The sequence below is a fragment of the Caretta caretta genome, chromosome 3 (assembly GCF_965140235.1).
Source record: "Caretta caretta isolate rCarCar2 chromosome 3, rCarCar1.hap1, whole genome shotgun sequence".
Lineage (NCBI taxonomy): Eukaryota > Metazoa > Chordata > Testudines > Cheloniidae > Caretta > Caretta caretta.
The window spans coordinates 122,244,941-122,272,059 of NC_134208.1; the positions used below are offsets into that span (position 1 = coordinate 122,244,941).

Genomic DNA, 27,119 nt, shown 5'->3' on the forward strand with positions numbered 1-27,119 from the left:
TGAAGAACAATGTTGATTTTATTTATTTATTTATTTGGTCTGAGGCGTCGTCAGACCATTCTACACATTTCTTCCTTTGGGCCTGAACTGTGGCTCGGAGTTGGGAGCGATCAGAAGGTAAACACAAAGCCACAGATTAAATCACATGTGAGATGATGGATGTGATCAGAACCATGTACAGGAGGACAGCTACGCTTGGCTTTACAGTACCAGGGTGTATGGGGGATCCTTCAGTCACAGAAGCCCTACTGCCATGATTCCCCAACTTCTCAATATTTCAAAAACCTGGAGATCTTTTGTGGCCCATCTCTCTCCCAGTCCTGATCTCACAGCTCCCCTGTGGTACTTATAGAGCAGGATTATGTGAAACAGTAATATTAGGAAAGTAATGAGGCTAGATGAGCATGAACTTTCTTTAATGCAATGGGAGCAGCTTCTTGGTACCATCCACCCACATCCATTTGGTGTCTGTCTCCTCTCCTGAACTGAACGCCTTTACAAAGGTCAGTAATGACTCCCCAGGTGTACTGCAGCCCCTTCTCTGCTCTGTTCTCTCCACTTTACACTTTTGGCTCTGGGTATTCCTTGTTTGCCCTCCAAATTTTGTATTCTCTGCATAGTTGATTCTGGTGGAATTTCTATCGATAAAGCCTTAAAGATACCATACAGGACTCGGAGAGCTGTTTTTTTGAAATAGTTGGCCTACAAATAACCTCTGGAAACCGTAAGGCCATGTCTACACTAGGGAGCTTACAGCAGTACTGATGCAGCTTCACTGCTGTAAGATCACTCATGTAGCCGCTCTATGCCGATGGGAGAGAGCTCTCCTGTCGACATAATACAACCACCCCTACAAGCAGCAGTAGCTGGGGCAGCGGCAGATTTCACACTGCCACTTATGCTGGTGAAATGTATGTTGCTCGGGGGAGGGGTGTGTGTGTTTTCACACATCTGAGCAACATAAATTTTGCCAATGTAAGTGATAGTGTAGACATGGTCTAAGTGTCCTGGACTGAGCTACAGATAGTAGCAATGATCAGTGGTGGAAGACAGATGTGTGTCACAGATGCAGCTCTGTGGATGATAACCAGTGGTCTGTTGTCTTAAGGATGTGTAGCAAGTATTAGAGCAGAATAAAGAAATTATGACAGTAGATGGTGTGTGTCATATAAATGTTCTGTTTTCAGTCTATTAATGTGTCATCAAAGGCTGGCCCTGGGAGAAGCAACTCTTTAATTTAATTAGGTGCAACTTCTGTTGTTGAAACATGCACGTAAATCACTTCTTTTTTGCGCTTTCTTTGTCTGTGGAAACAAAACAGAAAAGGCAATTGGAAGGAATAAGGAAAAGAACAGGTGCTCCCCCAAGGAACAAAAAGAAGCGTATCTTCTACTCTGATTAAATTAAATGAAAAACTAGTTTGTGGTTGGCAAATAAAAAAACCGAATCTCTGAATTCTTTTCCAGACACAAACAGAGGAACTAACCTGCAAAGGAATCAGACTGTTCTAAGGTCCCCTTGCATTGTCTATTTCATAGCAAAATATAGGCCTTTATAAGAAACAACCAGGTGCTTTTCATTTAAAGGACTGTAAGTTTGCACCAAGTTGTAAAGAATGTATTCAAACTTCCCAGCTAGGCTACACACCTTTTCCCACACTCCCCTGTGACTGCTTTGGAGTACACATTGTATGCAATTAAATATGGATTGGCGGAGAAAACTGTTTTTTAAAAGTGATTTGTGATCAAGCCAACAAAATGCAGGAAATGCCAACTGAGGACTGACATTCAGCACAAATGCTAGAGCTATCAATAGTGTGTTAGCCTTTACTTTCTGATTTTTCCTCCATTTTGCTGGTGTTATTGTTTAATTTAAGCAGTGTTTTGTGTTGCTGAGAGAAATAATTCCCTGGGATGTTTTATAAAGCATAGATTTTTATCTAGAGTTCTGTCTGAGCAAAAATATATGTAAGTAGAAAGGTTGGGGTTTTTTGCGTTTTTTTGTCTATTATATGGCATCAAGTTTTAACAAGGTGATTTAACATTGGAACAAGCTGCCAAAGGTTGTGGCGGATTCTCCATCTCTTGAGGTCTTCAAGCCTAGATGCCTTTCTGAAAGATCTGCTTTAACCAAATACAAGTTACTGGGCTCAGTACAGAAGTAACTGGATGAGATTCCATCGCCTCTGATACACAGGGCCTCAGACTTGAAGATCTAATGGTCTCTTCTTATCTTAATTTATGAAAATGTATACATGATAAAAAGTAGCTCCAGCTACTGAGAAACTACTAACTTTGTTTTCACATATATAGCTATATTACACACACACACACACACACGAAGTTAAAAGAGCATTCAGGTTGCAAAGTTAACCACGCAAAATTTAGGAAATTTGCCTGTGGAACCTTAATTTGGCCCCTTGTGCCTATGCATTATGAGATTCTGTCTTTAATTACATGATCACATATTAATTTGTTTAGAGACGTTATCCTTTGTGGACAATCACTGGAAGGTGATTGAGCCACACACTTTGCCAGGGGGTTTCACAGTATTTGCTGAAAGCAAAGAAATGGTGAGACTTGGGAATCTTGGGTTCCATTCCAGGCTCTAGAGGGCACAGACTTTTCTGCCAATTCCCCCTCTACCCCTTCTCCCCCCCCCCATGTGATCCCTTCAGCCTCACATGCTCCAGCCTGCCCCATGCCAGTCCTATATATTTCCCACCCTCGACTCCTTGCACCAGTTCCATTCTCCTTACCTAGCTAATCTGAGTTTACATTCTTTAGGCTTCTCATCCTAGTTCCAGTCTATGTGCCCAGTATATCCTAGTTTCACCTCTCCTGACCCCGCCCTTGCCTAGCCAATCCCAGTCTCCCTGCCCAACTTCTAAACCAATATGCCTCTCTACCCCATATTGGCTCCAATTGCCTCCACATATTCCTCACCCACACTGACTCCCACTCCCTATTTCCCTACTCTTGGGCTCCTTGTCTAATCTCTGAGTCCTTCCCTTGTTTCCTTGTCCCAGTCTCTTTGCCCAGCCAGTCCCAGTTTTCCTCTGGCTACTCATCAGATCTCTCTCCTCACCACCTTCTCTTCACCCTGACTGTTTCTCAGGCCTAGTCGCCCTGCCCAGACAATCCATCTTCCACCATCTACTGGCTCCCAGTCCCCCTAGACCCCACTTCCAGCCCCGTCTCCTTGCTCAGTCTCCCCAGCCAGGGTTCCTTGTCCTAATCTACAGCCACTGCTTTTGTTCCCTCTGAATCTGTTTTTTTGTCTGGCTTTTGTCCCCGTTGCATTTGAATCAAACACCTTCTTGAGCAGTGGGTCACTGAGAGCTCAGAAAGTCAGGGTCCTTACTCTCAGTTCAGGTGCTGGGGCCTGGCCCAGCCCCACAGCAGCTCAGAGCTGCAAGTGCAGCAAAAGTCCTGCTTGGCCCCAGGCTGGAGCATGCCCAGTGCAAACCGAATCTTTGGGGAATTTACTTGAGAGTCTCAACAGAGCATGTGCAAACTGCAGTTTTTCAAAGACTTATAATTTGGCTGCATTTGGGCAGATTTTCCTCGGAACAGCACAAGGCCTGTCCTTGACAAAAAGGTCACCACTACCAAATTTCTTGCCCCAAAGCATGGGGATGATAGAGCTTTGTAAAGAGAGGGTACAAGAATTTTTTAACATGGGCAAAATGTTTCCCACTAGCTTCATTCTTGGAAATGGCTGAATCATTTCTCCCCGAAATTTGGCCAAGTTACAAACAACTAAAACCAGGGTCTTATAGTGCAAAGAGTCAGGAAACCCCAATCATAGGCAGCCTGCCAGTCCCAGCTTCCTATTTCAGAGATATGCCGACGTTGCCATTTAATCATCATGGCATATGAATAGCTTCTTGGAGGGTCAAATTCACCACTATCTGCTTGTTCCTTCTCCTTATTCTCTTCTTTCCCCATCAGCCACAGCCGTGCCTAAATGGAAGTGAATAGCGCCACATTCTCAGCTGATGTCAATGGAGATATGCCAGTTTACAGCAGCTGAGAAACTGGCCCGTAGGGTTTAAAGAGAGAGAGAGAGAGAGCGCATGAACATGGGCTGGGTGAATACCACACTGTGTTTTCCAGGAGTATTTGCACACATTGGCTTCAGTCTTGCTTGTTCTTTTTTTAACGGGAGCGGTCCGTGAGCATTTGAGCAACTATTTTATTTGCACAAATGCATATAAAAAGTGGAAAACACATGGTAAACCGGCCCTACTACACTTATGGCACATTTTAAGTTGGCATCCATTAGTATTCTCAGTGGAAAGGATATGTCAAGCAGTGTCTAAACTATATCAAATGTAATTAGGGACCGTTTCCCCCAAACTCCTTGCCCTGCATAAGGGCAATTAAATAAGCCAAACAAGAACCTGACTTTACCTTGCACAGCTATGACCTCGGCTTGAGTGTGATTTCCCTGTCACTGAACAAAATGAGATGTGAACTCTGAACCCAGCCAATGTACCTTACGCTAGTCCAGCTTTTCCCTAGGACTGCTGCCTTTGCGTCTTTTATGTAACTTTTTTCCTGGTGGTAGAAAAGGTGAATTGGCTGCCAAAACTCACTGCCAAGGCCCTTTCCTACTACAAAGACATGGCACTGAATTAAGCCCTGGGTTCAAAAGTCACCTCTAGCTCTTCACTGTTCCCTTTTATCCATGACCGCTGCTATTGCTGTGACAGCAAAGACTTCATTCCACATACCTACAGACAAAAGTTTGCTGCCTCTCAGTATGTAACGCACGTCACTGTATTGAACAGCCAACGTCAAGGTCACAGCGTTTCAAATTCCACGTAAAACAAATTTCCTTTCAGAGATATACTTGTGTACAGCTCGAGTAGATCATGCATGGTAGCCGTGATACTGCTATCCAAAGGCCAGCTAATGACCTCTATTATTTGTTCTTGGAATCCTGGTAGGCAGGAAGTACTGTAGTGCTTTGCAATTGCAGCAACAAACAATCTGAAAATAACAAAATGTTTGGTAGAGAGTGGGGATGGCAACTCAAAATGATCTGAACCATAAAGTTGGACCATTGGGAAAAACAAAAACAGATGCCAATATTTTATAGTTGTGAAATACTGTATCACTGTGACTCCTGATGTGGGTGTGGTACGACATGTTACATTTAACACACAAACTAGCCAAACCACTACAAATTTATTGGAATACTTAGGAATAAGGATTCCACCCTCTCCACATTTTGTTAAAACAAGCCTAAGAATAGCAATGACACTGGGAGCCTGGATTAAATAAAATGGTATAATTTAAAATCTGCTATCCTGCCAACCCAGTGGAAAAACTTTGCGTAGTCTTTTCAGGTATTACACTGTGTCTGCAGTCTTCTGCATTTCTGGGGCTGCAAAGAAGACCAACAACAGATCCTTCCAGGGATGTACAATGAAACGTTGTTCTGAGGCAGATTTTGTTAAGAGGGTTTGATACAAATTTCTCTCAGGCTGGATGGTACTGTACCTGTGCATGTTTTCAGCATCTTCTATGGTTTCAGGCAAAGTTTTCCCTTTGGTCTCAGGTAGGAGCAGCACTAGTCCACCATCGATTAAACCAACCACAGCTTGGAACAAAGATCATGCAAAAGGATTAAATTTGATACAAAATACAAAGTGAGCATTACATGGTTTAATATTCATTTGCAGCAATGATTATGAATTTGAGTCAAAGCTGCCTCTGCTGAATGAGTAAGAAGGCTTTAAAGAAAAGCAAATGGCTTCTGGGTTTTATCCAAGTTCCATTTTTTCAGTAGGCACTGCTCTTATTACCGAGGCCCTTCTGAGATGAGAAAAGAGAGGCTGGGCCACTATCTCAGATGTGGCTTAGCCCCTGCACCCCTCAGAGGGTACAAAGGAGCCAGATTCTGGCTCCAGCAGGCCAGCTGAGAATTCCTCTGGTGAGGGGATGCTCCTGTGCCACCAGCTGCCTCTTCCCCACTTGTTGGCAGAGGAACTTGGAAAGGGAAGGGGTGGCACTCTGCTACATCAGTCCTCCACTGGGGTCTGACCCCTTCGGGACCATGTGCCAGTGGTGAAGGCCTCACCTAATTTAGCTGGTGTATCTAACATATTGCAATCATCTCAAACAAAACTCCAACACTGAACCAACAGTGAAAGAAAATTAAGCGATTCAGGGCATTTCATGAGCCATGACATTTAGTGAATCTTTCTGTCATGAGAACAATAGGGAAAAATACACCATATCTCCTAGTGCACAATATTGTCTACTAGGAAAGTTCTCTTACACAATTAGCGAATGAGGAGACCTCACTCCGACTCCATCCCTTTGCCTAGGCAATCTGTTCCTTCCCTCCCATAACCACCCATCCTAAATCCTTCAGACCACCCACTTTCCATGAAGCTTTGCAGAGTCTTGTCTGCTGCCGCACACGCTGTCTGTTAAATGTTCCATGAGCTGGATACACCTCCAACATTGTTGCTTGGGTGCTAGGGAACTATAGTGCTTTCCTTAGCCGTATCTAGGGCTTGGAGTCCTTTGGAGAATCATCACTGGCTGCTGTGGGGAGTAGGCTGGGGTGAATTGGCTGTTTCCCTCACCTAAGGACTCATGGAAGCAACTGGCCAGTATTCATGGACAGTCCAGTAGGCCAAGAGGTAAGGAAGCATGGTTGAATGGTTAGGATGCTGACTTAGGAGACCAAGATTCAATTTCCTGCTCTGCCACAGACTTTCTACCTTGCGTAAATCACCTGGGGAAGTGTCCCCTTCTGTCCATGCTTTAAAAAGGATGTTTATAAATTGGAGCGGGTTCTAAAAAGTGCTACGAGAGTGATTTGAGGTCTGGAAAAATCTGTCCTGCTGAGATACACTGAATAAATTCAGCTCCTTTTAGCCTAATGGAAAAGGTTAAGAGGCGACTCACTGGTTCATGGTCTCTAAGTACCTACATGGGGAAGAGATTTCTGATGGTAGTGTGCTCTTTATCGGTCAAAAGCATTCCATGATCCAATGGATGGAAGCTGAAGCTAGACAAATTCAGCTAGAAATAAGATACAATTTTTTTTATGTTGAGGGCAACTAATCATGGGAATAATTTGCCTAGGACATAGTAAATACAGAAACAAGGTAGATGAGGTAATATTGTTTATTGGACGACAACTGTGGGTGAGAGAGAAACTTTTGCACTTACACAGAGCTCTTCTTCAGGTCTGGGAAACTAACTCGGTGTCACTGCTATATAAAAGGTTGAACAGATTGTGCAGCTGTAACTCTGAGTACTTTTCCCAGACCTGAAGAAGAGCTCTGTGTAAGCTTGAAAGCTTGTCTCTCTCACAAACTGAAGTTGGTCCAATAAAAGATATTACCTCACCCACCTTGTCTCTTTAATAGGCTGGGACCAACACGGCTCCAACAACACTGCATATAGTAAATACAGTCACTCTACAATACAGAACTCTTACCAAAAACTACAAGTGGCAGCTCATGCCAGATCTCTGCCAGTCTGTAGACAATGAATGGAGTTATGATCCCACCAATATCACACATGGAAGAGCAGACAAGTACTCCCAGGTTCCTAGAAAATATATGTACATGAAATGTTCCCCCATTATTAATTTGTTTAAAAAGCATTCTGCAGCTATTCACTTAAACATTTTTAGCAATGCATACAGAAGAGTAGGCAAGCCATTCCTGTTAACAATACTAGGAGGGATGTGCCTAATCTGTTGCATATTGCAATGGTAATGTCCCCACCGGGATATAATGAGAACATAGTAGGCACTAGTGGGCTGTCCAGAAGAACTTAGGAATTGATTTGTGCACTAGGCATTGGTCTGAGACCTGATCTTATTTAACATCTTCATTAATGATCTGGGCAGAGGGGATAAATATCTTGTTAATGAAATTCACTGATGATATAAATTGGGAAGAGTTGCAAAGATTGGTGAGGAAATAAAATAATAAAAAGGAACTTTAAAAAGTTCACCTCTGATTGGGCTAATAATAACCAAGAGTAATAGGATGCAGTTAATAAAAAAAAGGGTGAAACGTCAGGCAAATCTTCCAGTGAGATGTACTAGGAAATGCAAGTGTTCCTTAGGTGGTGCAATAGAAGCCCCATGGTTTTGAAGATATAAATCTAGACTGGATAAAGCACTGCAAAAAACACTCTAAGAGATGGACAAATGTCCTGTAGGTTTTCTGTTCTTCCTTGTATAATACCTTCATTTAATCAGGTTTTTTTGGAGGGGAGGGGAAAAGGATGAAGCAGAGGAGGCGTTGAAATGATTTATGACATACACTTCAGAAACCTGCCACCTTTAGTCTGTGGCACTGTCCTCCAAGTAGTGTGAACTGAGGGAGAAGGAGGAAAGGGCAGAGAACAGAACCTGGGTGTCTTATGGCACCATGGCGTGCTAGTTGCTGGTTATCGGGCTGCTGTTCACATTGTTTGACTTTTTTTTTTTTTTTTGGTGTATTTCGTAAATACAAAATCACTTTGTTTGGGCACTACATGGCCAGCAGCTTCCCCTCCTGTAGCAATAGCCTCCAGCCAGCCTCCATTGGCAATCCTCAGGCCCCAATCATTCTCTCCTGGCTTGCGTCCACTAGATCTCTGATGCTGCAGCTTTTTCATTCTTCATTGGCTCCTTTTTCGCCATCTTCTGGGGGCAGCCTTTCGGCATCACCACAGCTATAGTCCTGAATCAGTCTTAAAATCAGCCAGTGCCAAAAGTGTTTCACGTCGCTGGCCTAGATGCTAAATATCCATCTATAGAGTGATTATTCTCAAATCCAATCCTGTGTTTTGTGGTATTTGAAACAACTTTTGCAGTGAATGTTGTACATGAAGCTCTCCTCCTTTGGGCCATGCAATGCATTTGGATAGGTTAAGGTGGCTCGCTATACTGTTTAATTTAGAATGAAACTTCTGTCATTTGATAGACACACTATTCTATTTTTTCTACTGTGCAGTCTGTGGCTCTAACGTGTTTCTGTGATACCCTTGAATCAGTAAAGAGAGACACTTTGCACTCTTAGCCATCACCTTGTATGCTGGATTAATAGAAGACAGTGTACTCACCTGAGAAATGTTGGGTACAGTTCTGCATTTACTAGGCAAACCATTTCATAGCACATGGTAATTCCCATTCTGCCCAAGCAAGCTGTAGTAATTTTTAGCCAATAGATATCTGGAAGGAAGTCACATGTTAGCATTACAGTGGTGGTTGTTTTTTTCTGATCATGTCATAAAAGAGTGTGAAAAATTGCATTTAGTGAAAACCATACAGCACAGGAACCCCACAGGGGCAGCTATGAATGGGTTCTCCTTTCACCCCATATCCCAGTTTCATATCCTCCTTTCACCCCAGTTTACAATACTAGTACTTCAGAGCATTTTAAGCATTTTAGATTTGTCAGTGTACTGTACAGTCATCAAGTAACTGACCCCCACAACACTCCTCGGAGGTAGGGTAAGTAGTGATCTCTTAGTTTCCCTATTTGTAAAATGAAAGCAACAAAGATAGTCACTTCTCCAAGGGTCACACACACGGACCTAGGATTAGAACTCAGGATGTCCTAGCTCTAGCCACAAATGTAATTGATTAGCCTACATTCCCTCCTCGTATAAACCATGAAGTGTCTGATCGCTGTTTTAAAATGAGTTTGTTCTGTCAGCTGAGCTCAGTTTTTGGGCTGTATGTAAAACTTCAGGGAGGATGTATTATGTCTTAAGTGACTAGTAGACTTGAGACTATACATATAAAAGAGTATATTAAATCTTGTAAGAGCCTGGTGTCTCTCACTGGGCTTGTCCATCAGATTAGGTGTGTACGAGTTCTTTGTGTGTGTGTGCAGATCCAAACTTTGGGGTGTGCAAAGACATGGCTGCCCAAAACAGTGTGCTTGTGAACTTGCATGTGCAAACTTACAGGCTGAGTTGATGCCATTTGGGAAATTTAGCCCATTATGTGCCCTGTTTTTCAACAGTTGCGTTATAAAAAGCAATTAGAGAGGGGAAAAATTATTGGCAATTTTTATCTTCACCAATGTTTGTGGGGAAAATGTCTATAATTTGTTTCCACTGAATTGCAACACTGATGTGGACTACAATAGCAAAAGTGGTCTTTTCAGCTCTCCAGAACAAGAACGAACACACACACACTCTCTCTCTCTCTCTCTTTCTCTCTCTCTCAGGGGTAACAGTGACACAGACTAACAAAAACTTGAGTAACTCACTGTCTGGGATGAAAGCTGTAAGAAGGCAAGCAGCCCCTGCCACCAGATTTGCTGCAGCCCAGGGATAGCGACGGCCAATGCGATCAACTGTAAGTATGAGTATGAGGGCAGCTGGGAATTCAACCAGTGCAGAATAGAAGAAATCCAGATAAATGTTCCCACCAGCAATCCCCATGTGCATGATGAGCCCCTGGTACAGAACAGAGCTTGTGAACCTAGGCAGAGAGCAGAGTCCAACTGAAGCCAAGTTTGCAAAGGGATAGATTATTCAAAGAATTAAGATGCATTGCCAGTCAAGGGCCATATGGGGAAAACAGCCAAAGTAACTATGTGTGGGAGGGCTTGGGGGTGGTCTAATGCTTTGAAATGAAAACTGCGTTACCCTTCCTTACCAAGTGTACATCAAAATGAGTGTATGTTTCCTTATCTGAGGTGTTCTGACCAGGTCTAGAAATGAAGGGCTCAGCTTTTCCCCATCTTCCTCTTCAGGGTTGAGACTCTAGGAAAGAACCAGAGGGACATTAAGGAAGAGGTTAGGGGGTGAGAGTCTGGGGAGTTCGGCCTTGTTTATTTTCATTGAATCAACATAAACATCATTGTTTCTGGAATTTTTCATTTACCAATTAAGAGTCTGTCTGCAAAGTAACCAAAAACCGAGGGGAATTGTGAACACTTAAACAGCCCACCCTTTCCCCCAGCTGTCTGTACCAAAGCCCCCTCATTAAATGAAGTAACATTTATTTTTAAAAACGATAAATGAATAAAAGATACTTTGGAATGTTCAGTCAGATGTGATCTGGTTGGTTGAATGCTGCTTGATACTTTATAAGAGGAAGAACTCATTTTGGCTATTGGAATAGTTATAGGAGTCTCCATTCATGTCAGTATGTTGTTTTAATATCCGAGGCTTTCACAAAAAGACAACCACTCAACTCCTCTTTGCAGAGTTGCAGCACTTTGGCTTGTCATTTTGCTCCTGGTCTGGAGTCAGAGCAATCCTAAATATATAGCATTGTTTGCTTGTAATTACACACCCAGGAAAAAAATACATGATCACCTGTAAAGAGGGAGGCACCTTTTTCCCATTTCCCTTGGCAATACGGTTAATAATTTTCATGGCTTTGTCATTTCTCTGTTGAGCTATCAGCCACCTGGGTGACTCTGGCAGACACCTGCAACACAAGCAATCAGGCACAGGTACGTGGAAACAAAATATATGTCACTGTAACACTGTGTATTCAAACTAAATTGAGTTTCTGTTGATAGGACATTAAGGGGTACAGAACACCCATAACTCCAGCTGAAGCCATGGGGGGAAGGGGGTTGAGGATGCTTAGCTACTCTCAGGTTCATCATTTCATCGTTTCCAAGGTCACAAGGGACCATTGTGATCATCTACTCTGTCCTCTTGTATAACATAGGCCAGAGAACTCCCCCAAAATAATTCCTAGAGCACATCTTTTAGAAAAATGTTCAATCTTGATTTAAAAATTGCTAATGATGGAGAATACCCCACAACCCTTGGTAAATTGTTCCAGTGATTAATTATCTCACTGTTAAAAAAAAATTGCATCTCTTTTCCAGTCTGAATTTGTCTAGTTTTAACTTCCAGCCATTGGATCTGTGTAGATTGAATAGCCCATTGTTAAATATTTGTTCCCCATGTAGGTACTTATAAAATGTGATCAAGTCACCCCTTAACAAAGAGAAGGCTAAGTTAAACAGGCTCAAGAAGCTCAGTCAATATAAGGCAGGTTTTCTAAATCTTTAATCATTCTTGTGGCTCTTTTCTGAACCCTCTCCAATTTATCAACATTCTTCCTGAATTGTGGACGTCAGAACTAGACACATATTCCATCAGTGGTCAGACAAAGGCCAAATATGGAGGTAAAATAAACTTTCTATTCTTACTTGAGTCTCCTGTTTATGATGACATCGTCTGGCTTTTAGAAAAAAAAACATTTGCTATATTTTGAAATAATGTAAGAAAATGCTCCAGAAATACGAGAAGGGGCTGCCATTTTTCTAAATTGTGAAATTGTGATGAAACTTTTTTGCTGAAATTCTGATGAAATAGTCAACAAAATGTTTGCAGATTTGTTCTATTCATTTATTTATTTTATTTATTTATTGTCTGCCATTTTAAACCAACAGAATCATAAAAATGTTGGGCTGGAAAGGACCTCGGCAGGTCATCTAATGAAATCCTGAACTGAGGCAGGACCAAGTGAACCTACACCGTCCTGGACAGGTCTATGTCTAACCTGTTCATAAAAGCCTCCAGTGATGAGGATTTAACAACCTCCCTTGGAAGCCTCTTCCAGTGCTTAACTACCATTATAGTTAGGAAGCTTTTCCTAATATCTGACCTAAATCTCCCTTGCTGCAGATTAAACCCGTTACTTCTTGCCCTACCTTTAGTGGACATGGACAACAGCTGATCACCGTCCTCCTTCTAACATATTTGTTTAAGAACTGGTTGGACAAACACAAGTCAGGGATGGTCTAGGTTTACTTGATCCTACCCCAGCACAAGGGGCTGGACTTGATGAACTCTAGGGATCCCTTCCAGCCCTACATTTCTATGATTAGGTTTGAAGGATGCTATCAGGTTCCACTCCCTTTCCCTGTCAGTCTTCTTTTCTCAAGACTAAACATGACCAGTTTTTTAATCTTTTCTCATAGTTCAGATTTTCTAAACCTTTTTCTCATTTTTGTAGCTCTACTCTGGACTCTCTCCAGTTTATCCACATCTTCCCTAAAGTTTGGCCCCAAACTGGACACAGTACTCCAGCTGAGGCCTCACCAGTGCTGAATAAAGTGGGACAACTACCTCTTATGTCTTATATATGACACTCCAGTTAGTAACTCACCAAAATTTCTCTAGATGGGTCTAGAGAAACACCCTGGAACTCTGTGCATCGGGTAACAGTGGGTGGTGGGGAGTTCAAGCCCAAATGTGGTATTGAATTTTGCAGCTGGCCCATAGCTCTCTAATGGATCAAACGGAGGCCTCTAGATTAAAAAAACCTCAAGTTTGGAAGGAGTGGGATGACATGCAAAATTCAGACCTGGATTTGAATCCTGGCCCCCATCTCTAAATAAGCCTAGAATAGTGACCTAGTAGCTAATGTTTTATTATTGCCATTCTGAGGCTGAATGTACGGAGAAGATGCTGGAGATGCAGCACCCTTGCTATGGATGATAGAATGGAATAGAGTGTCTTACATTGTTAGGTAACAACCTCTTTACTCATTAACAACACTGAGTGCTAGATTGACCATAACACTGCATTCATGATATGGTAGATTTTTTTGTGCAGAATATTCTAAAATCTCAGGTTAGCTGTCTAATCAGGTGAGAAGTAGATCTAATAGAAAAATGGAATTTCCATCCCCTGGGAACCTCCAATATCTCAACATTTCTTTTCATCCTGAATCAGGAAGAAAAGTCAAAATATCAAAACTTTTTGAAGAACAGGTTCCAAACAATTTCAATTCAAAAAAGTTGAAACATTTTGTTTTGGCTCAGGTTGACATTAGTGTGTGTGTGTCTGCCTTTGCCACTGTGATGCCTTATGTGAGTTGTTCTGGGTTCTTCATGCCCTCATTATCTCCTATAGACAATGCACCCTGGTTGAACTACATCTGTTATGATGCAAGGTGGTCTTTTCCTGTGATTGATTCTTATGGGACTCCCATGATATACTGCAATGGCTCAGCTGCAGAGAAAGACAGCCATGCATCATGGGAGATGTAGTCCAGTTGGAGAAGAATGGCCCATGGGAGAACCAGGGAATGAGAGACCTGAAACTATAAATACCATGAGTCAACACAGTGGCTTTGGTAGACACACAAGTTAATGTCGACCTGACATGAAAAAGAAGGTTTCATTTAGATTTTTCTAATGGAAAGTTCTGTAGAAATTGGTCCTTTCCTGTGAAAAATTTGAATCCTGGTGAAAACCCATTTTTCAATGGTAAAATGTTACAGCTGAAACCTTTTTGACTAGCCCTAACAATAAACTAAGGTTGTCAAAAGGAGCTTAAACTGTAAACTAAAATCTCCATTTTGTATTTTTGCTCTTGGGTGAAATATAAATGTGCTTACCAGTAATAGAGCAAGAAGAAGAAGTTTGGCAGAGTAACAGTGAGCTGCAGCCATCTCCAGTGAGGAATCATATAAGCAATAGCAGAGAGTACAAGGAGTCCGACAGAAAAGGCTACTTGGTAAACAATTCCTACTGTCCTTCTATAGCTTAAGCCAACAAATTCTGTGACTAAAAAGATAACACAAATCAAGGTAGAAAATAATCAGTGATAAATCAATTTAGAGATTGGAGAACCTCGATCCCCGAATTTAAAACCATTTAAAATTTAATAGATTCTAGAATTTATGACCTTGTAAAATTTCTGTCCTATCTAGAAGCCTTAACAGCACTTTAAACTGAGTTCTCTTCAATAATGTATAATAACTATTTAAAAATCAAATTCTACAAATTGGTCATGTTTCATGAACTTCTGTTACATAGACTCTTTGAAAAATTTGGATGTTACTAAACCACAGTCAATTTCTAACCATGATTTTGGTATCTAAATATTTACCTTTTTAAATGAATACTGCTAAGTGGAAAATGGCAGTAGATTTAGGGGTGAGGGGGTCCAGGGGAGGAGGTAGACAGCTTGTAATTGATGTTTCTTGAGAATGTTGTGTATGTAGTTTAATAGATGTCGATGTATGGTTATGTGGACTTGTATTAGAAGCTGTTCAGTATCATTATTGTGTGCATATTTAATTTTTAGATTTCTTTTTTTCAGAAAGGGCTTGGTGATATGTTCTCATTTTGAGATTACAGATGAAAGAAGAGTATTTGTGTGTCAGAGTTAAGGGTGTTGGGTTGTGACGAAATATGCGTTTCTTTGTACTTGATGTGAATAACAGGTGAAATCCCATCCTCACTGAAGTGAAGGGGAGTTTTGCCGTTGACATCAGTAGGGCCAGGATTTCACCCATTAACATGTTATGTGGACAAAGCATTTAAGTGCTTTGGTTTTCTAAATGTAAAGAGGGAGCACAATATTGTCATGTAGTAACCTTACCTTGTCTGGAAATACAGTTTTTTATACGGTCTCAAGTCATGGAACCCCAAAAAGTCTGGTGAACAAAAAATTCAATTTGGACACTACACTACTCACTACCTTTTGAGGCCAGCCCCACTTGGCCTGTACAGGTATGTGTACACTGCAGCTGGGAGCGGGTCTCCTAGCCTGGGTAGACAGAGGTGCTTGAGCTAGCATGCTAAAAATAGCAGTGTGGAAGTTATGACATGGCCAGTGACGCAGGCAAGGCTCCCAAATAGAAGCCCACCCAGCCCCTTCAATCCATACTGAGCTGGCTAGCCCTGGGTCTTCCTGGGCTTGCTTCCAGCTGTAGGTACACCCTTAAAATGTAACCTGCCTTTGACAACATTTCCAATTAATCCATGTCCCTATATGGGTATTTATTTGAACATATGCTTGTTAATGTGGGAAGGCACAGTATTTTCCAAAACTGTCTTATTCCAATATGCGTAGGCTTCTCAAAGGCTTAAGGAAGAATGCCAGGTTTTTAGATCTGAAAACCCTGCTATTGTGACCTCTGAAAAGAAAATGTGATTTTTGACATAAATCTTGGTTTTGAGCATAGAACTGCAGTTTTTCAATGAATAAAATGAGCTTAATTTTTCAATGTGTTACCCAGTGAGCTAATAATTCCTTACATTCAGCTGTATTAGAACAAATCTGTTCAGCCCTACTTCTAAACCCGGGGCTTTATTCCCAGAAGTGGTAATTGCAATCCGTCTTACTCAGTACGTAGCCTGTTAACCAGCCTCCCTTGCTGACCAGTCCTTGTATGAAACGATAGATCAGCATCCACATGTAGCTTGGTGCAAAGGCCATGAGAACTCCAGAAATGGAATTGACAAGGATTGTAATTAAAAGGCATAATTTACGACCAAACCTGCAGAGAAACAAATGTATCTGTGATTGTTATATGCATTACATCATGTAAAATACAACTGAAGAGCAAACTTTCCCGTGGCTGAGTCATGATGGTTGCAAAGCAATACTTTTTGAATTCATTCTATTGAAAGAGCTGTTATTTTCTTCTGTTATTGCCCTCTTTTTTTGCCTGTGGAGGGGCGACAGCTAGAGTCTCTGTCCTTATATCTCCTTTTACCCACATGATTTCCCCGCTACTTTTAATGAAGGCAGGAATTGCTTTGTGGTTCCCCTCCACCAAGATTTTCCCTTTACAATGATCTTGGTGAGTTCTTCCAGACTGCTTTCACCCATGTGTTTGCACATTTTCTTACCATAAACACTTACTGACCGGGCTAATGGGCTCTGGAAACATCCTGTGGTGGCTTACGCTACATTGATCGGTAATAGTTCTTCTATGCTACAGTAGTTGACCTACTACTACAATGACCTCCATTGACCTATTCAATGACACTAATTTTTGCCTCATTCTGATCATCCTTCCCCAGATATAGTGCTCAGAAATTTCATATTGGGCCTGCAGCTGTCTCTCCATTGGTATCCTAATGGCTCCACTAATATTCAAAAGCAAATGTTTCCAAAAGAAACAGGCTTATTACAATGCTGGAAAGACATTTTGGTTTGGTTTAATAGAGAACTCTTTATTTAGTTATTTATAAAAATGCACTGTCAGTCAAAACTCCGCATCCCAATCCAATAAATGTACACTAACAAAAACAGCAGAGTGACAAATGACAGCCAAAGTAAATTTCTTTTCCCCTCAAAAACATCAGCAGCTCAAGTCACTCAGATGCCCCCTTCCATCAAATCCTGCGTAAGCAGGTCATTTTGAACTATGTCCTAAGGGTCAGCCAACAGGGCTTTGCAAGGCCAACAGGAAATTCCAGACTCAAAGTCCATCTCCTAAGAATGCCCTAGGGCCCTTCAGTGTTCCAGATCTGAACTTCAGGGGCAAGTGAGGAGTACTATAGCTGATCTCAAACATTGCATAAGAAGAGAGGTGGTCTTTATGGTAACCAGGGTACAAAACACATAAAACTTTATAGATCAAAATGAGCACCTTGGATTTTGCCCAGAAACCAGCTGAGTCTATGAATAGGTCTAATATACTCCTTTGAACTAACACCTCTAAGAAGTCTTATTTTGCATTAACTGAAGCTTCTAAATGGCAGTTGCAGTGATCCACCCTCTCTTCCGCTCCTGGCTTCTGGGAAATGACATTTATATAAATCCACTGATCAGAACCATATATTTTAGGAAATAAAATATTTTAGCTGCCAAAAATGACTCTATTCTAAGGGACTGAGTGATCTTTTGAATTAGTTTTTCAGTGCGTTCGTTTTTCCCTTCAATCATAACTGTTTAAAAATATGAATGTTAAATACCCAAAGTGAATGTTTCATCCCACACGTACCTGTCTGCTATGTAGCCGATGCTTAGGGAGCCAATAAAAAATCCAATGTTCACACAAGACTGAAAGAGATCCAGCTTCCAGGAGTCCTCACACACCAGGTTAAACTGCAGAGGCACATCAGCATTAGAATAGGGAGGACAGACACTCCCTAACATTAGACATGGCCCAGACATTTTGAGATATGATGAACCCACCACACACACACACACACCCACACACACACAGAGGAAATTAGGAAAATTGTCCAGAAATGAAATGACCCAATTCTTTTAACCATCATAGCTGAAATACATTTTGTCCAATTTGTATCAATTTCCAGAAAAATACTGCCCTTGTTAAGGGTGAGGGCCCAGTCAGGGACACGTGCATACTGGAGATGAATGCATGGCTGCACAGACCGGAGGGCTTGGCACCCTGTGCCCTTGGGAGGCTGTTCCAGGAAGGAGGTGTGCTGGGGAGAGATGGACTCCACCTCACACTGTGTCGCCAACCTAGTGAGGAGAGCTTTAAACTAGGGTTCAAAGGGGGTAGGTGACAAAGGTCTACAGGTAAGCATAAAAATATGTGACCTTAACAGAGGGCTAGCGGTTTGGGAGGACAAAGTTAGTATAGGGTTGTCATAAATATAAAGGGAAGGGTAAACAGCTTTAAATCCCTCCTGGCCAGAGGAAAAACCCTTTCACGTGTAAAGGGTTCAGAAGCTAAGACAACCTCGCTGGCACCTGACCAAAATGACCAATGAGGAGACAAGATACTTTCAAAGCTGGTGGGGGGGTGGGGGGGGAACAAAGGGTTCTCTCTGTTTGTGTGATGCTTTTGCCGGGACCAGAGCAGGAATGCAGGTCAGAACTCCTGTAAAAAGTCAGTAAGCAATCTAGTTAGATATGCGTTAGATTCTGTTTTGTTTAAATGGCTGATAAAATAGGTTGTGCTGAATGGAACGTTTGTGTCTTTTTGTAACTTAAGGTTTTACCTAGAGGGATTCTCTATGTGGTGATTCTTTTACTTTTTCTTTAATTAAAATTCTCTTTTAAGAACCTGATTGCTTTTTCATTGTTCTTAAGATCCAAGCGTTTGGGTCTGTGTTCACCTATGTAAATTGATGAGGATTTTTATCAAGTCTTCCCCAGGAAAGGGGGTGTAGTGCTTGGGGGGATATTTTTTTTGGGGAGAGACGTTTCCAAGTGGGCACTTCCCCTGTTCTTTGTGTAACATTTTGGTGGTGGCAGGGTTTAACCTAAGCTCGTAAGAATAAGCTTAGGGGGTCTTTCGTGCAGGTCCCACATCTGTACCCTAGAGTTCAGAGTGGGGAAGGAACCTTCACAAGGGTCAGAAGAGCAACAAGAAAGAAATCAATGGGGAAAATCTGCTCGACATCTTCGATATCTATACACAAATGCAAGGAACATGCGGAATACATAGGATGAACTGGAAATATTAGTACATAAATTAAATTATGACAACTGACGTCACAGAGGCTTGGTGGGATAAACCTTGTGACTGGAGTATTGGTCTTGTAGAGTGATATAGCTTGTTCCAGAAGTTCTGGCAGGAAAAAAGGGAGGAGGTGTTGCATTATACATCAAGAATATATACACTTGTTCTGAGGCCCAGAAGGAGGTGAGAGCCATACCAGTTGAAAATCTCTGGGTAGGGATAAAAAGAGAAAAAATAGGGGTGATGTCATGGTAGGGGTCTACTACAGACCACCATATCAGGAAAAGGAGGTGGATGCGGCATTTCTAGAACAAACAGAAATGTCCAAACCAGAAGATCTGGTAGTAATAGGGGACTTTAACTACGCAGATATCTGTTGGAAAAGTAATATAGCAAAAAGCAAAATTTCTAATAAGTTCTTTAAATGTACTAGGGGCAACTTTCTGTTTCAGAAAGCTGAGGAGGTAACCAGTGGGACAGCCATTTTAGATTTGATTCTGACTACCTGGGAGGAATTGGTGGAAATCTGAAGGTGGAAGGTGACTGTGAAATTACAGATTTCAGGATTCTACGAAAGGAAGGAGTGAGAGCAGCAGAGTCTAACAAACTCAGAGAACTGGTAGGTCAGATCCCATGGAAAGAAAATCTAAGGGATAAAGTCATTCAGGAGAGCTGGCAGTTTCTTAAGGAGACAATATCAAAGGCACACTTGCTATCCTGATGGAAAGGAAAGATTGGAATAATAGTAAGAGGTTAATATGGCTCCAGCAGGAACTTTTTAGTGACCTGAAAATCAAAAAGGAATCTTACAAAAAGTGGAAACATGGATGAATTTCTAAGGAGAAGTACAAAAGAACAGCACAAATGTGTTGAGACAAAGTCAGAAAAGGCTAAAGCAAAAAATGAATTACGCCTAACAAGGGAGATAAAAGGCAATAAGAAAGAGGTTCTTTAAATACATTATGAGTAAGAGAAAGGCAAAGGAAAGTGTAGATGCTCTACTTAGTGGGAAAGGAGAGCTAACAACTGATGACATCAAGAAAGCTGAGGTGTTTACTGCCTATTTTGCTTCAGTCTTCACTAAAAAAGGCTAATGATGACCAGATACTCAGCACAATTAATATTCATTATGTGGGGAAGGAATGCAAGCCAAAATAGGGAAAGAACAGGTTGAAGAGTATTTAGATAAGTTAGATATATTCAAGTCAGCAGGGCCTGATGGAAATTCATCCAAGGGTACTTCCGGAACTAGCTGAAGCAATCTTCAGGTTTTGGAGTAGCAGCTGTGTATTTTCCACTGAATGCATCTGATGAAGTGAGCTGTAGCTCACGAAAGCTTATGCTCAAATAAATTTGTTAGTCTCTAAGGTGCCACAAATCCTCCTTTTTTGAAGCAATCTTGGAACTGTTAGCAATGATCTTTGAGAACTCCAGGAGGATGGGTGAGGTCTCAGAGGACTGGAGAAGGACAAACATTGTATCTATCTTCAGAAAGGGGAACAAAGAGGACCTGGGGAATAATAGATCAGTCATCCGAATTTCGGTACCTGGAAAGATACCAGAACAAATTATTAAACCATCAATTTGTAAGCGCTGAGAGGATAATAGAGTTATAAGGAATAGTCAAAATGGGTTTGTTCAGAACAAATCGTGTCAAACCAACCTAATTTCTTTCCTTGACAGAGTTACTAGCTTAATGGATGGGGGGAAGCAGTATATGTGATGTATCTTGATTTTAGTAAGGCTTTTGGCAACCAAACATGACATTCTCATAAGCAAACTAGGGAAATGTGGCCTCAATGGAATTATTGTAAGGTCAGTGCACAACTGGTTGAAAGACCATATTTAAAGAGTAGTTGTCAATGGTTTGCTGTCAAACTGGGAAGGTGTATCTAGTGGGGTCCAGCATAGGGGGGTCAGTCCTGGATCCAGTGCTATTCAATATTTTCATTAATGACTAGATAATGGAAGAGTGCACTTATTACATTTGCAGATGACATCAAGTTGGGAGAAGTAGCAAGTAATTTGGAGGACAGGATTAGAATTCAAAACAGCCTTGACAAATTATAGAATTGGTCAGAAATCAAAAAGATGAAATTCAATAAAGAAAATGCAGTGTACTTCACTTAAGAAGGAAAACTCAAGTGCACAACAACAAAATAGGGAATAACTGGCTAGGGGGTAATACTGCAGAAAAGGATCTGTGGATCCCAAATTGAATATGAGTCAACAATGTGATGCAGTTGTGAAAAAGGCTAATATGTTTCGGGGGTGTATTAAGAGGAGTGTTTCATGTTAGACATCAGAGGTAATTGTCCTGCTCTACTTGGCACTGGTGAGGCCTCAGCTGGAGTACTGTGTCCAGTTCTGGGTGTCACACTTTAGGAAAGATGTGGATAAATTGGAGAGAGTCCAGAGGAGAGCTACAAAAATGATAAAAGGTTTAGAAAACCTGACCTATGAGGAAAAGGTTAAAAAAATTGGTCATGTTTAGTCTTGAGAAAAGAAAACTGAGGCGGAAGGACATAAGTCTTCAAATTTGTTACTGGCGGTTATAAAGAAGACTGTCTCAATTGTTCTGTGTCCACTGAAGGTAGGACAGGAAGTTAATGCACTTAATCTGCAGCGAGGGAGATTTAGGTTAGATATTAGGAAAAACTTTCTAACTATAAGTGTAGTTAAGATCTACAATAAGCTTCCAAAGGAGATTGTGGAATTCCCATCGTTGAAGGTTTTTAAGAACAGATTAGACAAACATCTGTCAGGGGTGGTCTAGGTTCACTTGGTCCTGCCTTAACACAGTGGGCTGGACTTGATGACTTCTCAAGGTCCCTTCCAGCCCTAAATTTCTATGATTTCTATTATTTCTCTGAATAGCATAATTACTTCTCAGGGTGAGGGTGCAGGGGGAAAGAGGAGGGAATCTTAAGAAAATTAATCTGCCTGTAATTTTGGATAAATTTGGAAAAATGTCTGAATCTCTATCAGTTTATCTTGGCAAACCTGTAGACTTGGTGGTTTGCTCACTGCAAATTATCTAGCAACTGAAACGGTGTGATGCTGCAGAGGTGTTACTCGGCTTCATTCTCATCTATGTGTAGTGACTCTGTATGGAGGAAGTGTCCATCAGTTCTGCTTTGGAGTTAAGCATTTATGGCTTTGATTTAGGAGTACATTACATTTTCCGGCTGTTCTGTGGTATCACCCTGGTGCCTTTCATTAGTTTTAGATTGGCTTATAGGGCTAGGCAGCACCATGGGGGGTTTGCACTGCTGCTGGACGCTAGGAGGCTTGCCTAATGCAGTTTTCAGCAGCAGGTAAAGATATTTTCAAACTCTGAACTCCTGAACTGAGCTTTAACCCGGCAGCTGTGAAGACAGTAATGTCTGTGGGAGCATCTATGGGCTACTGGCTGTGGGTTCATATTTGTTGCTTAATAGAGTCTTTAGGTGTGATACAATGGGCCCTGCCAGAGTGAAGCTGAGCAACCTGCTCTCAAACTCTTAATTAGTACAGGCACAAAGCCCAGCGGCAGAGTCTACTTCACTTTTACTCACAGCAAGCATGTACTCTGTAACTTTGCTGCGACTCACTGAGCAACAGAAACATAAGGTATGTCTACACAGCCCACAGCCTCCCAGACCGGGTCAACAGACTTGGGCTAGCGGGGGTCATGCTCATGCTCTAAAAATAGTTGTTTGTAGACCGAGCTTTTAAATTGAGGCTCAAGCTGGTCTCTCATCAATGATCTCTCCAGGCTGAGGGGCTGTCTCCAGCCTTGGCCAATGCCAGACGCATCAAAGGAAAGTGGAAACCTTGAATGTTTAATACTGTATTTCAGGCACAGTTTTACTCTCATTGAAGTCAATGGCAAAACAGGAAAAGGACCAAGTATTAGGTGGGGGATGTCCTTATTTTCTGCTCCCCATCCTTAGAACACTTCGTCCATATAATTTTATCCTAGCCAATGTAAGAGCAGATACTGTTCTTGCCCATGTGTAACCTTTTCTTAAATTCTTATGCTCTTTGCCTCAATAACATCCTACAGCCATGAGTTCCACAGATTCCACTTTACCCAATGTTTAACTCACGCCCTTTTATTTATGTGTGTTGGTGTTTAATTCAACAGTATTTTCTCACATTCTCATTTAAGAGAAGGGATAAAGCATGCACCAAGACTTCTTGCCATTCCCCACTGCTTTATAGTATCCATCACATATGCTTTTTCTCATCTCCCTTCCAAATTAAATCATTGTAATCTCTTTAGCCTCTCGCCCTGTGACATACACCCTCCCAACATGCTCCCAATTATTTCTCTGGATCTTTGCCTCTTTCAAGGGAAGATTGCCTAAAGGGAATGCAGCATCGATGCAGATCAAGCTTTATCTCACTGTGTATACTGGCATTATGATAGTGTGTGGACTATTCTTAGTCTCCTTCTTTATAGTACTTGATGTCTGGCTTTCTGGAGTTGACAGCACAAATTCAACTCTCAGCATATTTCTTCAACATATTTGTCTACATTAATAGTGACAATATCAGGCTCTTACGTAGCATTTTTCATCAGTAGATCTCAAAGTGCTTTACATAGGAGATAAAGTATTTATCCTCCGTCTTACAAGCTGGGGAAACTGAGGAATTGTGAGGGGAATTCACCTTAAAAGGTCTTCATGGCGCCTTCCCCCTTACAACTTGCTCACTTTGGAAACTGCTCAAGACAGATGATCACTTACAGGTTGTATTCTCATCTTGAAGAATGGAGCAGGGGAGGCATCTATGTTAACTAGAGCCAGTTGAATTATCTATTGCAAATTAGTTATGTGAAAAATGTAGGCTTTTTCTCTGTTTGCAGCTCTTTTTTAACTTATCCCTATTATCTATTACTGTATTTGTTATATGTAAATATTTTCCAATGTAAAATATTTCCAATTTTGTCTTCACTGTGTCTTTGACATCATTTATTATTCATGTGCAAGATCAGTCAGCTAGGTCATGTGTAAAGCTTTTATTTTGTTTAAAATGTCCTTGGAACTTATCAGTGTTGAAAAAATGGGTGAAAATTGGTGCAAAAAATTAGCTTTGCAGTTTTCTGAGTAAATATTGGGGGTAAATATCACTCTTTCCCCCTGTTTATTAAAAACAACATTAAAAACCCATTTTTGTTCTGAAATGTAGTTGGACACCGATTTTTGTTTTCATCTATTTTAGCATGAAAAGTAGTTCACGAACTTGTATTTGCTTTACATGCTGCTAACTTTTCATGCTATCTGTAAAGCTGACCCGTGCACAGATGACTGAAACATTTAAACAAGAGAATAGCAAATGATGAAATGTGCAGAATCATTTGTATGGAAATTAATGAAACTTTCAGGATTTGTGGACATTTTATGAATAAACTTCCAGTCTTCTGACTACTCCTGAAAAACCAGTAATGTGACTCTGCAAATAATAGCACAGTGTACTTATCATTTACCCCCACAAATATATTCACAGATCACTGTTTGTACCCTTCAACCAGGTCTAGTGTTACCATTGTTACTGGGAGTTATACTCCATCTATGCAGACGCTGAGATGAGACTATTAGCTGGCATAAGTGTTTCCTCCTTCAGAAAATTATTATCTGGGATTTTTTCAGTTTGCAAATAGCTGGGTAACCATGGGCTGTTGCTGCTTGTTTATTAGTCGTACCTTAGTCACGATGGATGATCCTGAAGAATCGTAAACCCAGCCATCTTGACAAGTGGTGAGCGGGATACTGCTCCTGTTGCCGTAACCAGTGAAGTTTTCTAAGGGGTTTGTGCAGCTGAGGCCAGTTGTGTTCCAGTCCACGTTGTATCTCCTGCACTGACTAGAGAAAGACTCCCCATGTCTTCCCTGCTCTGGAACGGTGTAATTCAGCTCCTCTTCTAGACTCCAGCCGCATCTGCTGCTCAACTCAGCAACTCCAGGACTGAGACAGCGGTGTTCTGGACTGAACCCCAGGAAGACGACACCCACATAAATAGGGGTGAAGGAGGCAGACAGCAGGCATAAGACAAAGAAGGCTCGCTTCTGGAACAAGTCAAATTCCCCAATATGCTCTAGAATGTCATCTAAGGTTGGCATTTTTGCATATGGCAACTCAATTAAAATAAGTAACCGGACTGCTCTTCACAGCATTGCTCTGTATTTAGTTGGTAGCAGAGCTGTTTAAATAACTGCAGGATGCTTGACCAAAAGTCAAATAGTTAATTTACCTTGTAAATTGACAAACCATGCGTTGCAACCTTTATTTCTCAAGCGTTGTTTCAAATCAAGCTTTGATTCTTATGTGATGCAAACTCTGCTGTTGGTGATTAGCTTGTTTTGTGCGTTATGGCTCGGAAGATTACACTTGGTGTTTTACATAGCATCTGTTGATTTGTTAGCATATGATATAGGCTTGACAATTATTCCTCTGTAAAACACTTTTGTATTATCTGAGTCTATAAGCATTATAAATGCACATTGTATTCTTCAGATAGCAGCCGTGTTAGTCTGTAAATGCAAAAAGAAAAAGTACTTGTGGCACCAATAAATTTGTTAGTCTCTAAGGTGTCACAAGTATTCCTTTTCTTATTGTGTTCTTCATTGTTCATAGGGTCCTGAAATTTTTATACCCTCAGGTATAACAGATTCTAGCCCCTATATGCTGCGCTGGCAGTGTATATGGACCAGATTTCCAGATTTTTAAAAGTATTTAGCCAGCTAACGATGCATGTAGATGCCAAGTAGGGTATTCCAAAGCACCTAGGTGCCTAACCATTGGGAGTGTGGTGCCTAGCTGCTTTGGAAAATCCCACTAGGCACCTATCTGCATCTTTAGGTGGCTAAATATCTTCACAAATCTGGCCCAAACTTCCTCAGAGCCTCCAGTACAGGGTGTGCTGATGGTGGGAGAGATGGCAGGGGAAGGGCCACAGCATAAAGTAGCTATTCTGGACTGCAGAGCAGCCCGTAGGGGCTACAGGTCCATAAATTAGAGCAACACCTATGGCTGTTCTAACTATGCTGGGGGCTGCACTAATCTCCAGAGCGAACAGAATTTGGGGCATGCAACGTTGGCCTTAAAACCTCCTTTGCCTCCCCTTCCTTCTGGGCTGTGCTTTGTTTCCTGCACCTCCTGGGAGGCTTAGCTCAGAAACTTGTGTATACGTTCCATTTATGTCATGTAACGTGATTATACAATGCTAACATTTGGGCTTATGCTAAAGCTATAAAGAAATCTCAGTGTTCCCTTCACTCTCTTCTGTCTTTTGAGAGCATACATGTTGTGCTCCTGTACTATGCTGAGATTCTAAGGCCAGAAGGACCATTGTGATCATCTAGTCTGACCTCTAAATAGTACAGGCCATTGTACTTCCCCAAAATAGTTCCCAGAGAAAAACATCCAGTCTTGATTTAAAAATTGTCAGTGATGGAGAATCCACCACAACCCTTGGTAAATTGTTCCAATCATTAATTACTCTCTTTGTTAAAAATGTATCCCTTATTTCAAGTTTGAATTTGTTTAGGTTCAGATTCCACCCATTGGGTCATCTTATACCTTTCTCAGCTAGATTGAAGAGTCTGTTAAATATTTGTTCCCCTTGTAGGTACTTATAATTGTAATCAAGTCACCCCTTAACCTTCTCTTTGTTAAGCTAAATAGATTGAGCTTCTTGAGACTATCACTACAAGCCATGTTTTCTAATCCTGTAATCATTCGCCATCCATGGACACTACCCGGCGAGTCACAAATATGGGCACTATTTTGAAATTAACAATTTCTATATGGCATAATAAAAGATCAGATTTTTTTCCTATTCACAGGGAGCTTTTAAACTATTTATAGCCCAGATTATTGCATGTCAAAGGCAGGAGATGAGTGATGCCACCTGTAAGAGAGTGAGAGATGACCTTAAGTGCTATACGCATGCACTTTTCAGTAACTGTATCCACCAGCAAACATCCTTTAAATTTA

The 27,119-nt window shown here is 41.3% G+C and overlaps 1 protein-coding gene and 1 long non-coding RNA gene across 2 annotated transcripts; one reads left to right on the plus strand and one right to left on the minus strand.

The window, feature by feature from the left end:
- LOC125633991 (solute carrier family 22 member 2-like) lies at nt 1–25,243 on the minus strand. The gene is made up of 11 exons (XM_048844084.2): nt 24,827–25,243; nt 17,701–17,804; nt 16,091–16,245; nt 14,356–14,524; nt 11,304–11,418; nt 10,639–10,745; nt 10,247–10,461; nt 9,090–9,198; nt 7,468–7,580; nt 5,511–5,610; nt 1–1,304 (listed from the first exon to the last, which is right to left on the minus strand). Exons 1-11 carry the CDS (start codon nt 25,241–25,243, stop codon nt 1,238–1,240), a joined length of 1,671 nt encoding a protein of 556 aa, XP_048700041.1. The 3' UTR covers nt 1–1,237.
- LOC125633997 (uncharacterized) lies at nt 10,711–25,714 on the plus strand. The gene is made up of 3 exons (XR_007355762.2): nt 10,711–11,443; nt 12,086–12,133; nt 24,821–25,714. It is a non-coding gene; the product is annotated as an uncharacterized LOC125633997 (long non-coding RNA).
- The last annotated feature ends 1,405 nt before the right edge of the window (nt 25,715–27,119 follow it).

What these genes read in the sequence shown, in the direction of transcription:
- LOC125633991 (XM_048844084.2), bottom strand. Translation starts at nt 25,243, where the DNA reads ATGCCAACCTTAGATGACATTCTAGAGCATATTGGGGAATTTGACTTG. An exon ending in TACAGCTTTCATCCCAGACA is followed by an intron (nt 9,199 to 10,246) that starts GTGAGTTACTCA and finishes ACTTCCTTCCAG; the next exon opens with ATATCTATTGGCTAAAAATT. An exon ending in GATGCTGAAAACATGCACAG is followed by an intron (nt 1,305 to 5,510) that starts GTACAGTACCAT and finishes TTGTTTCCACAG; the next exon opens with ACAAAGAAAGCGCAAAAAAG.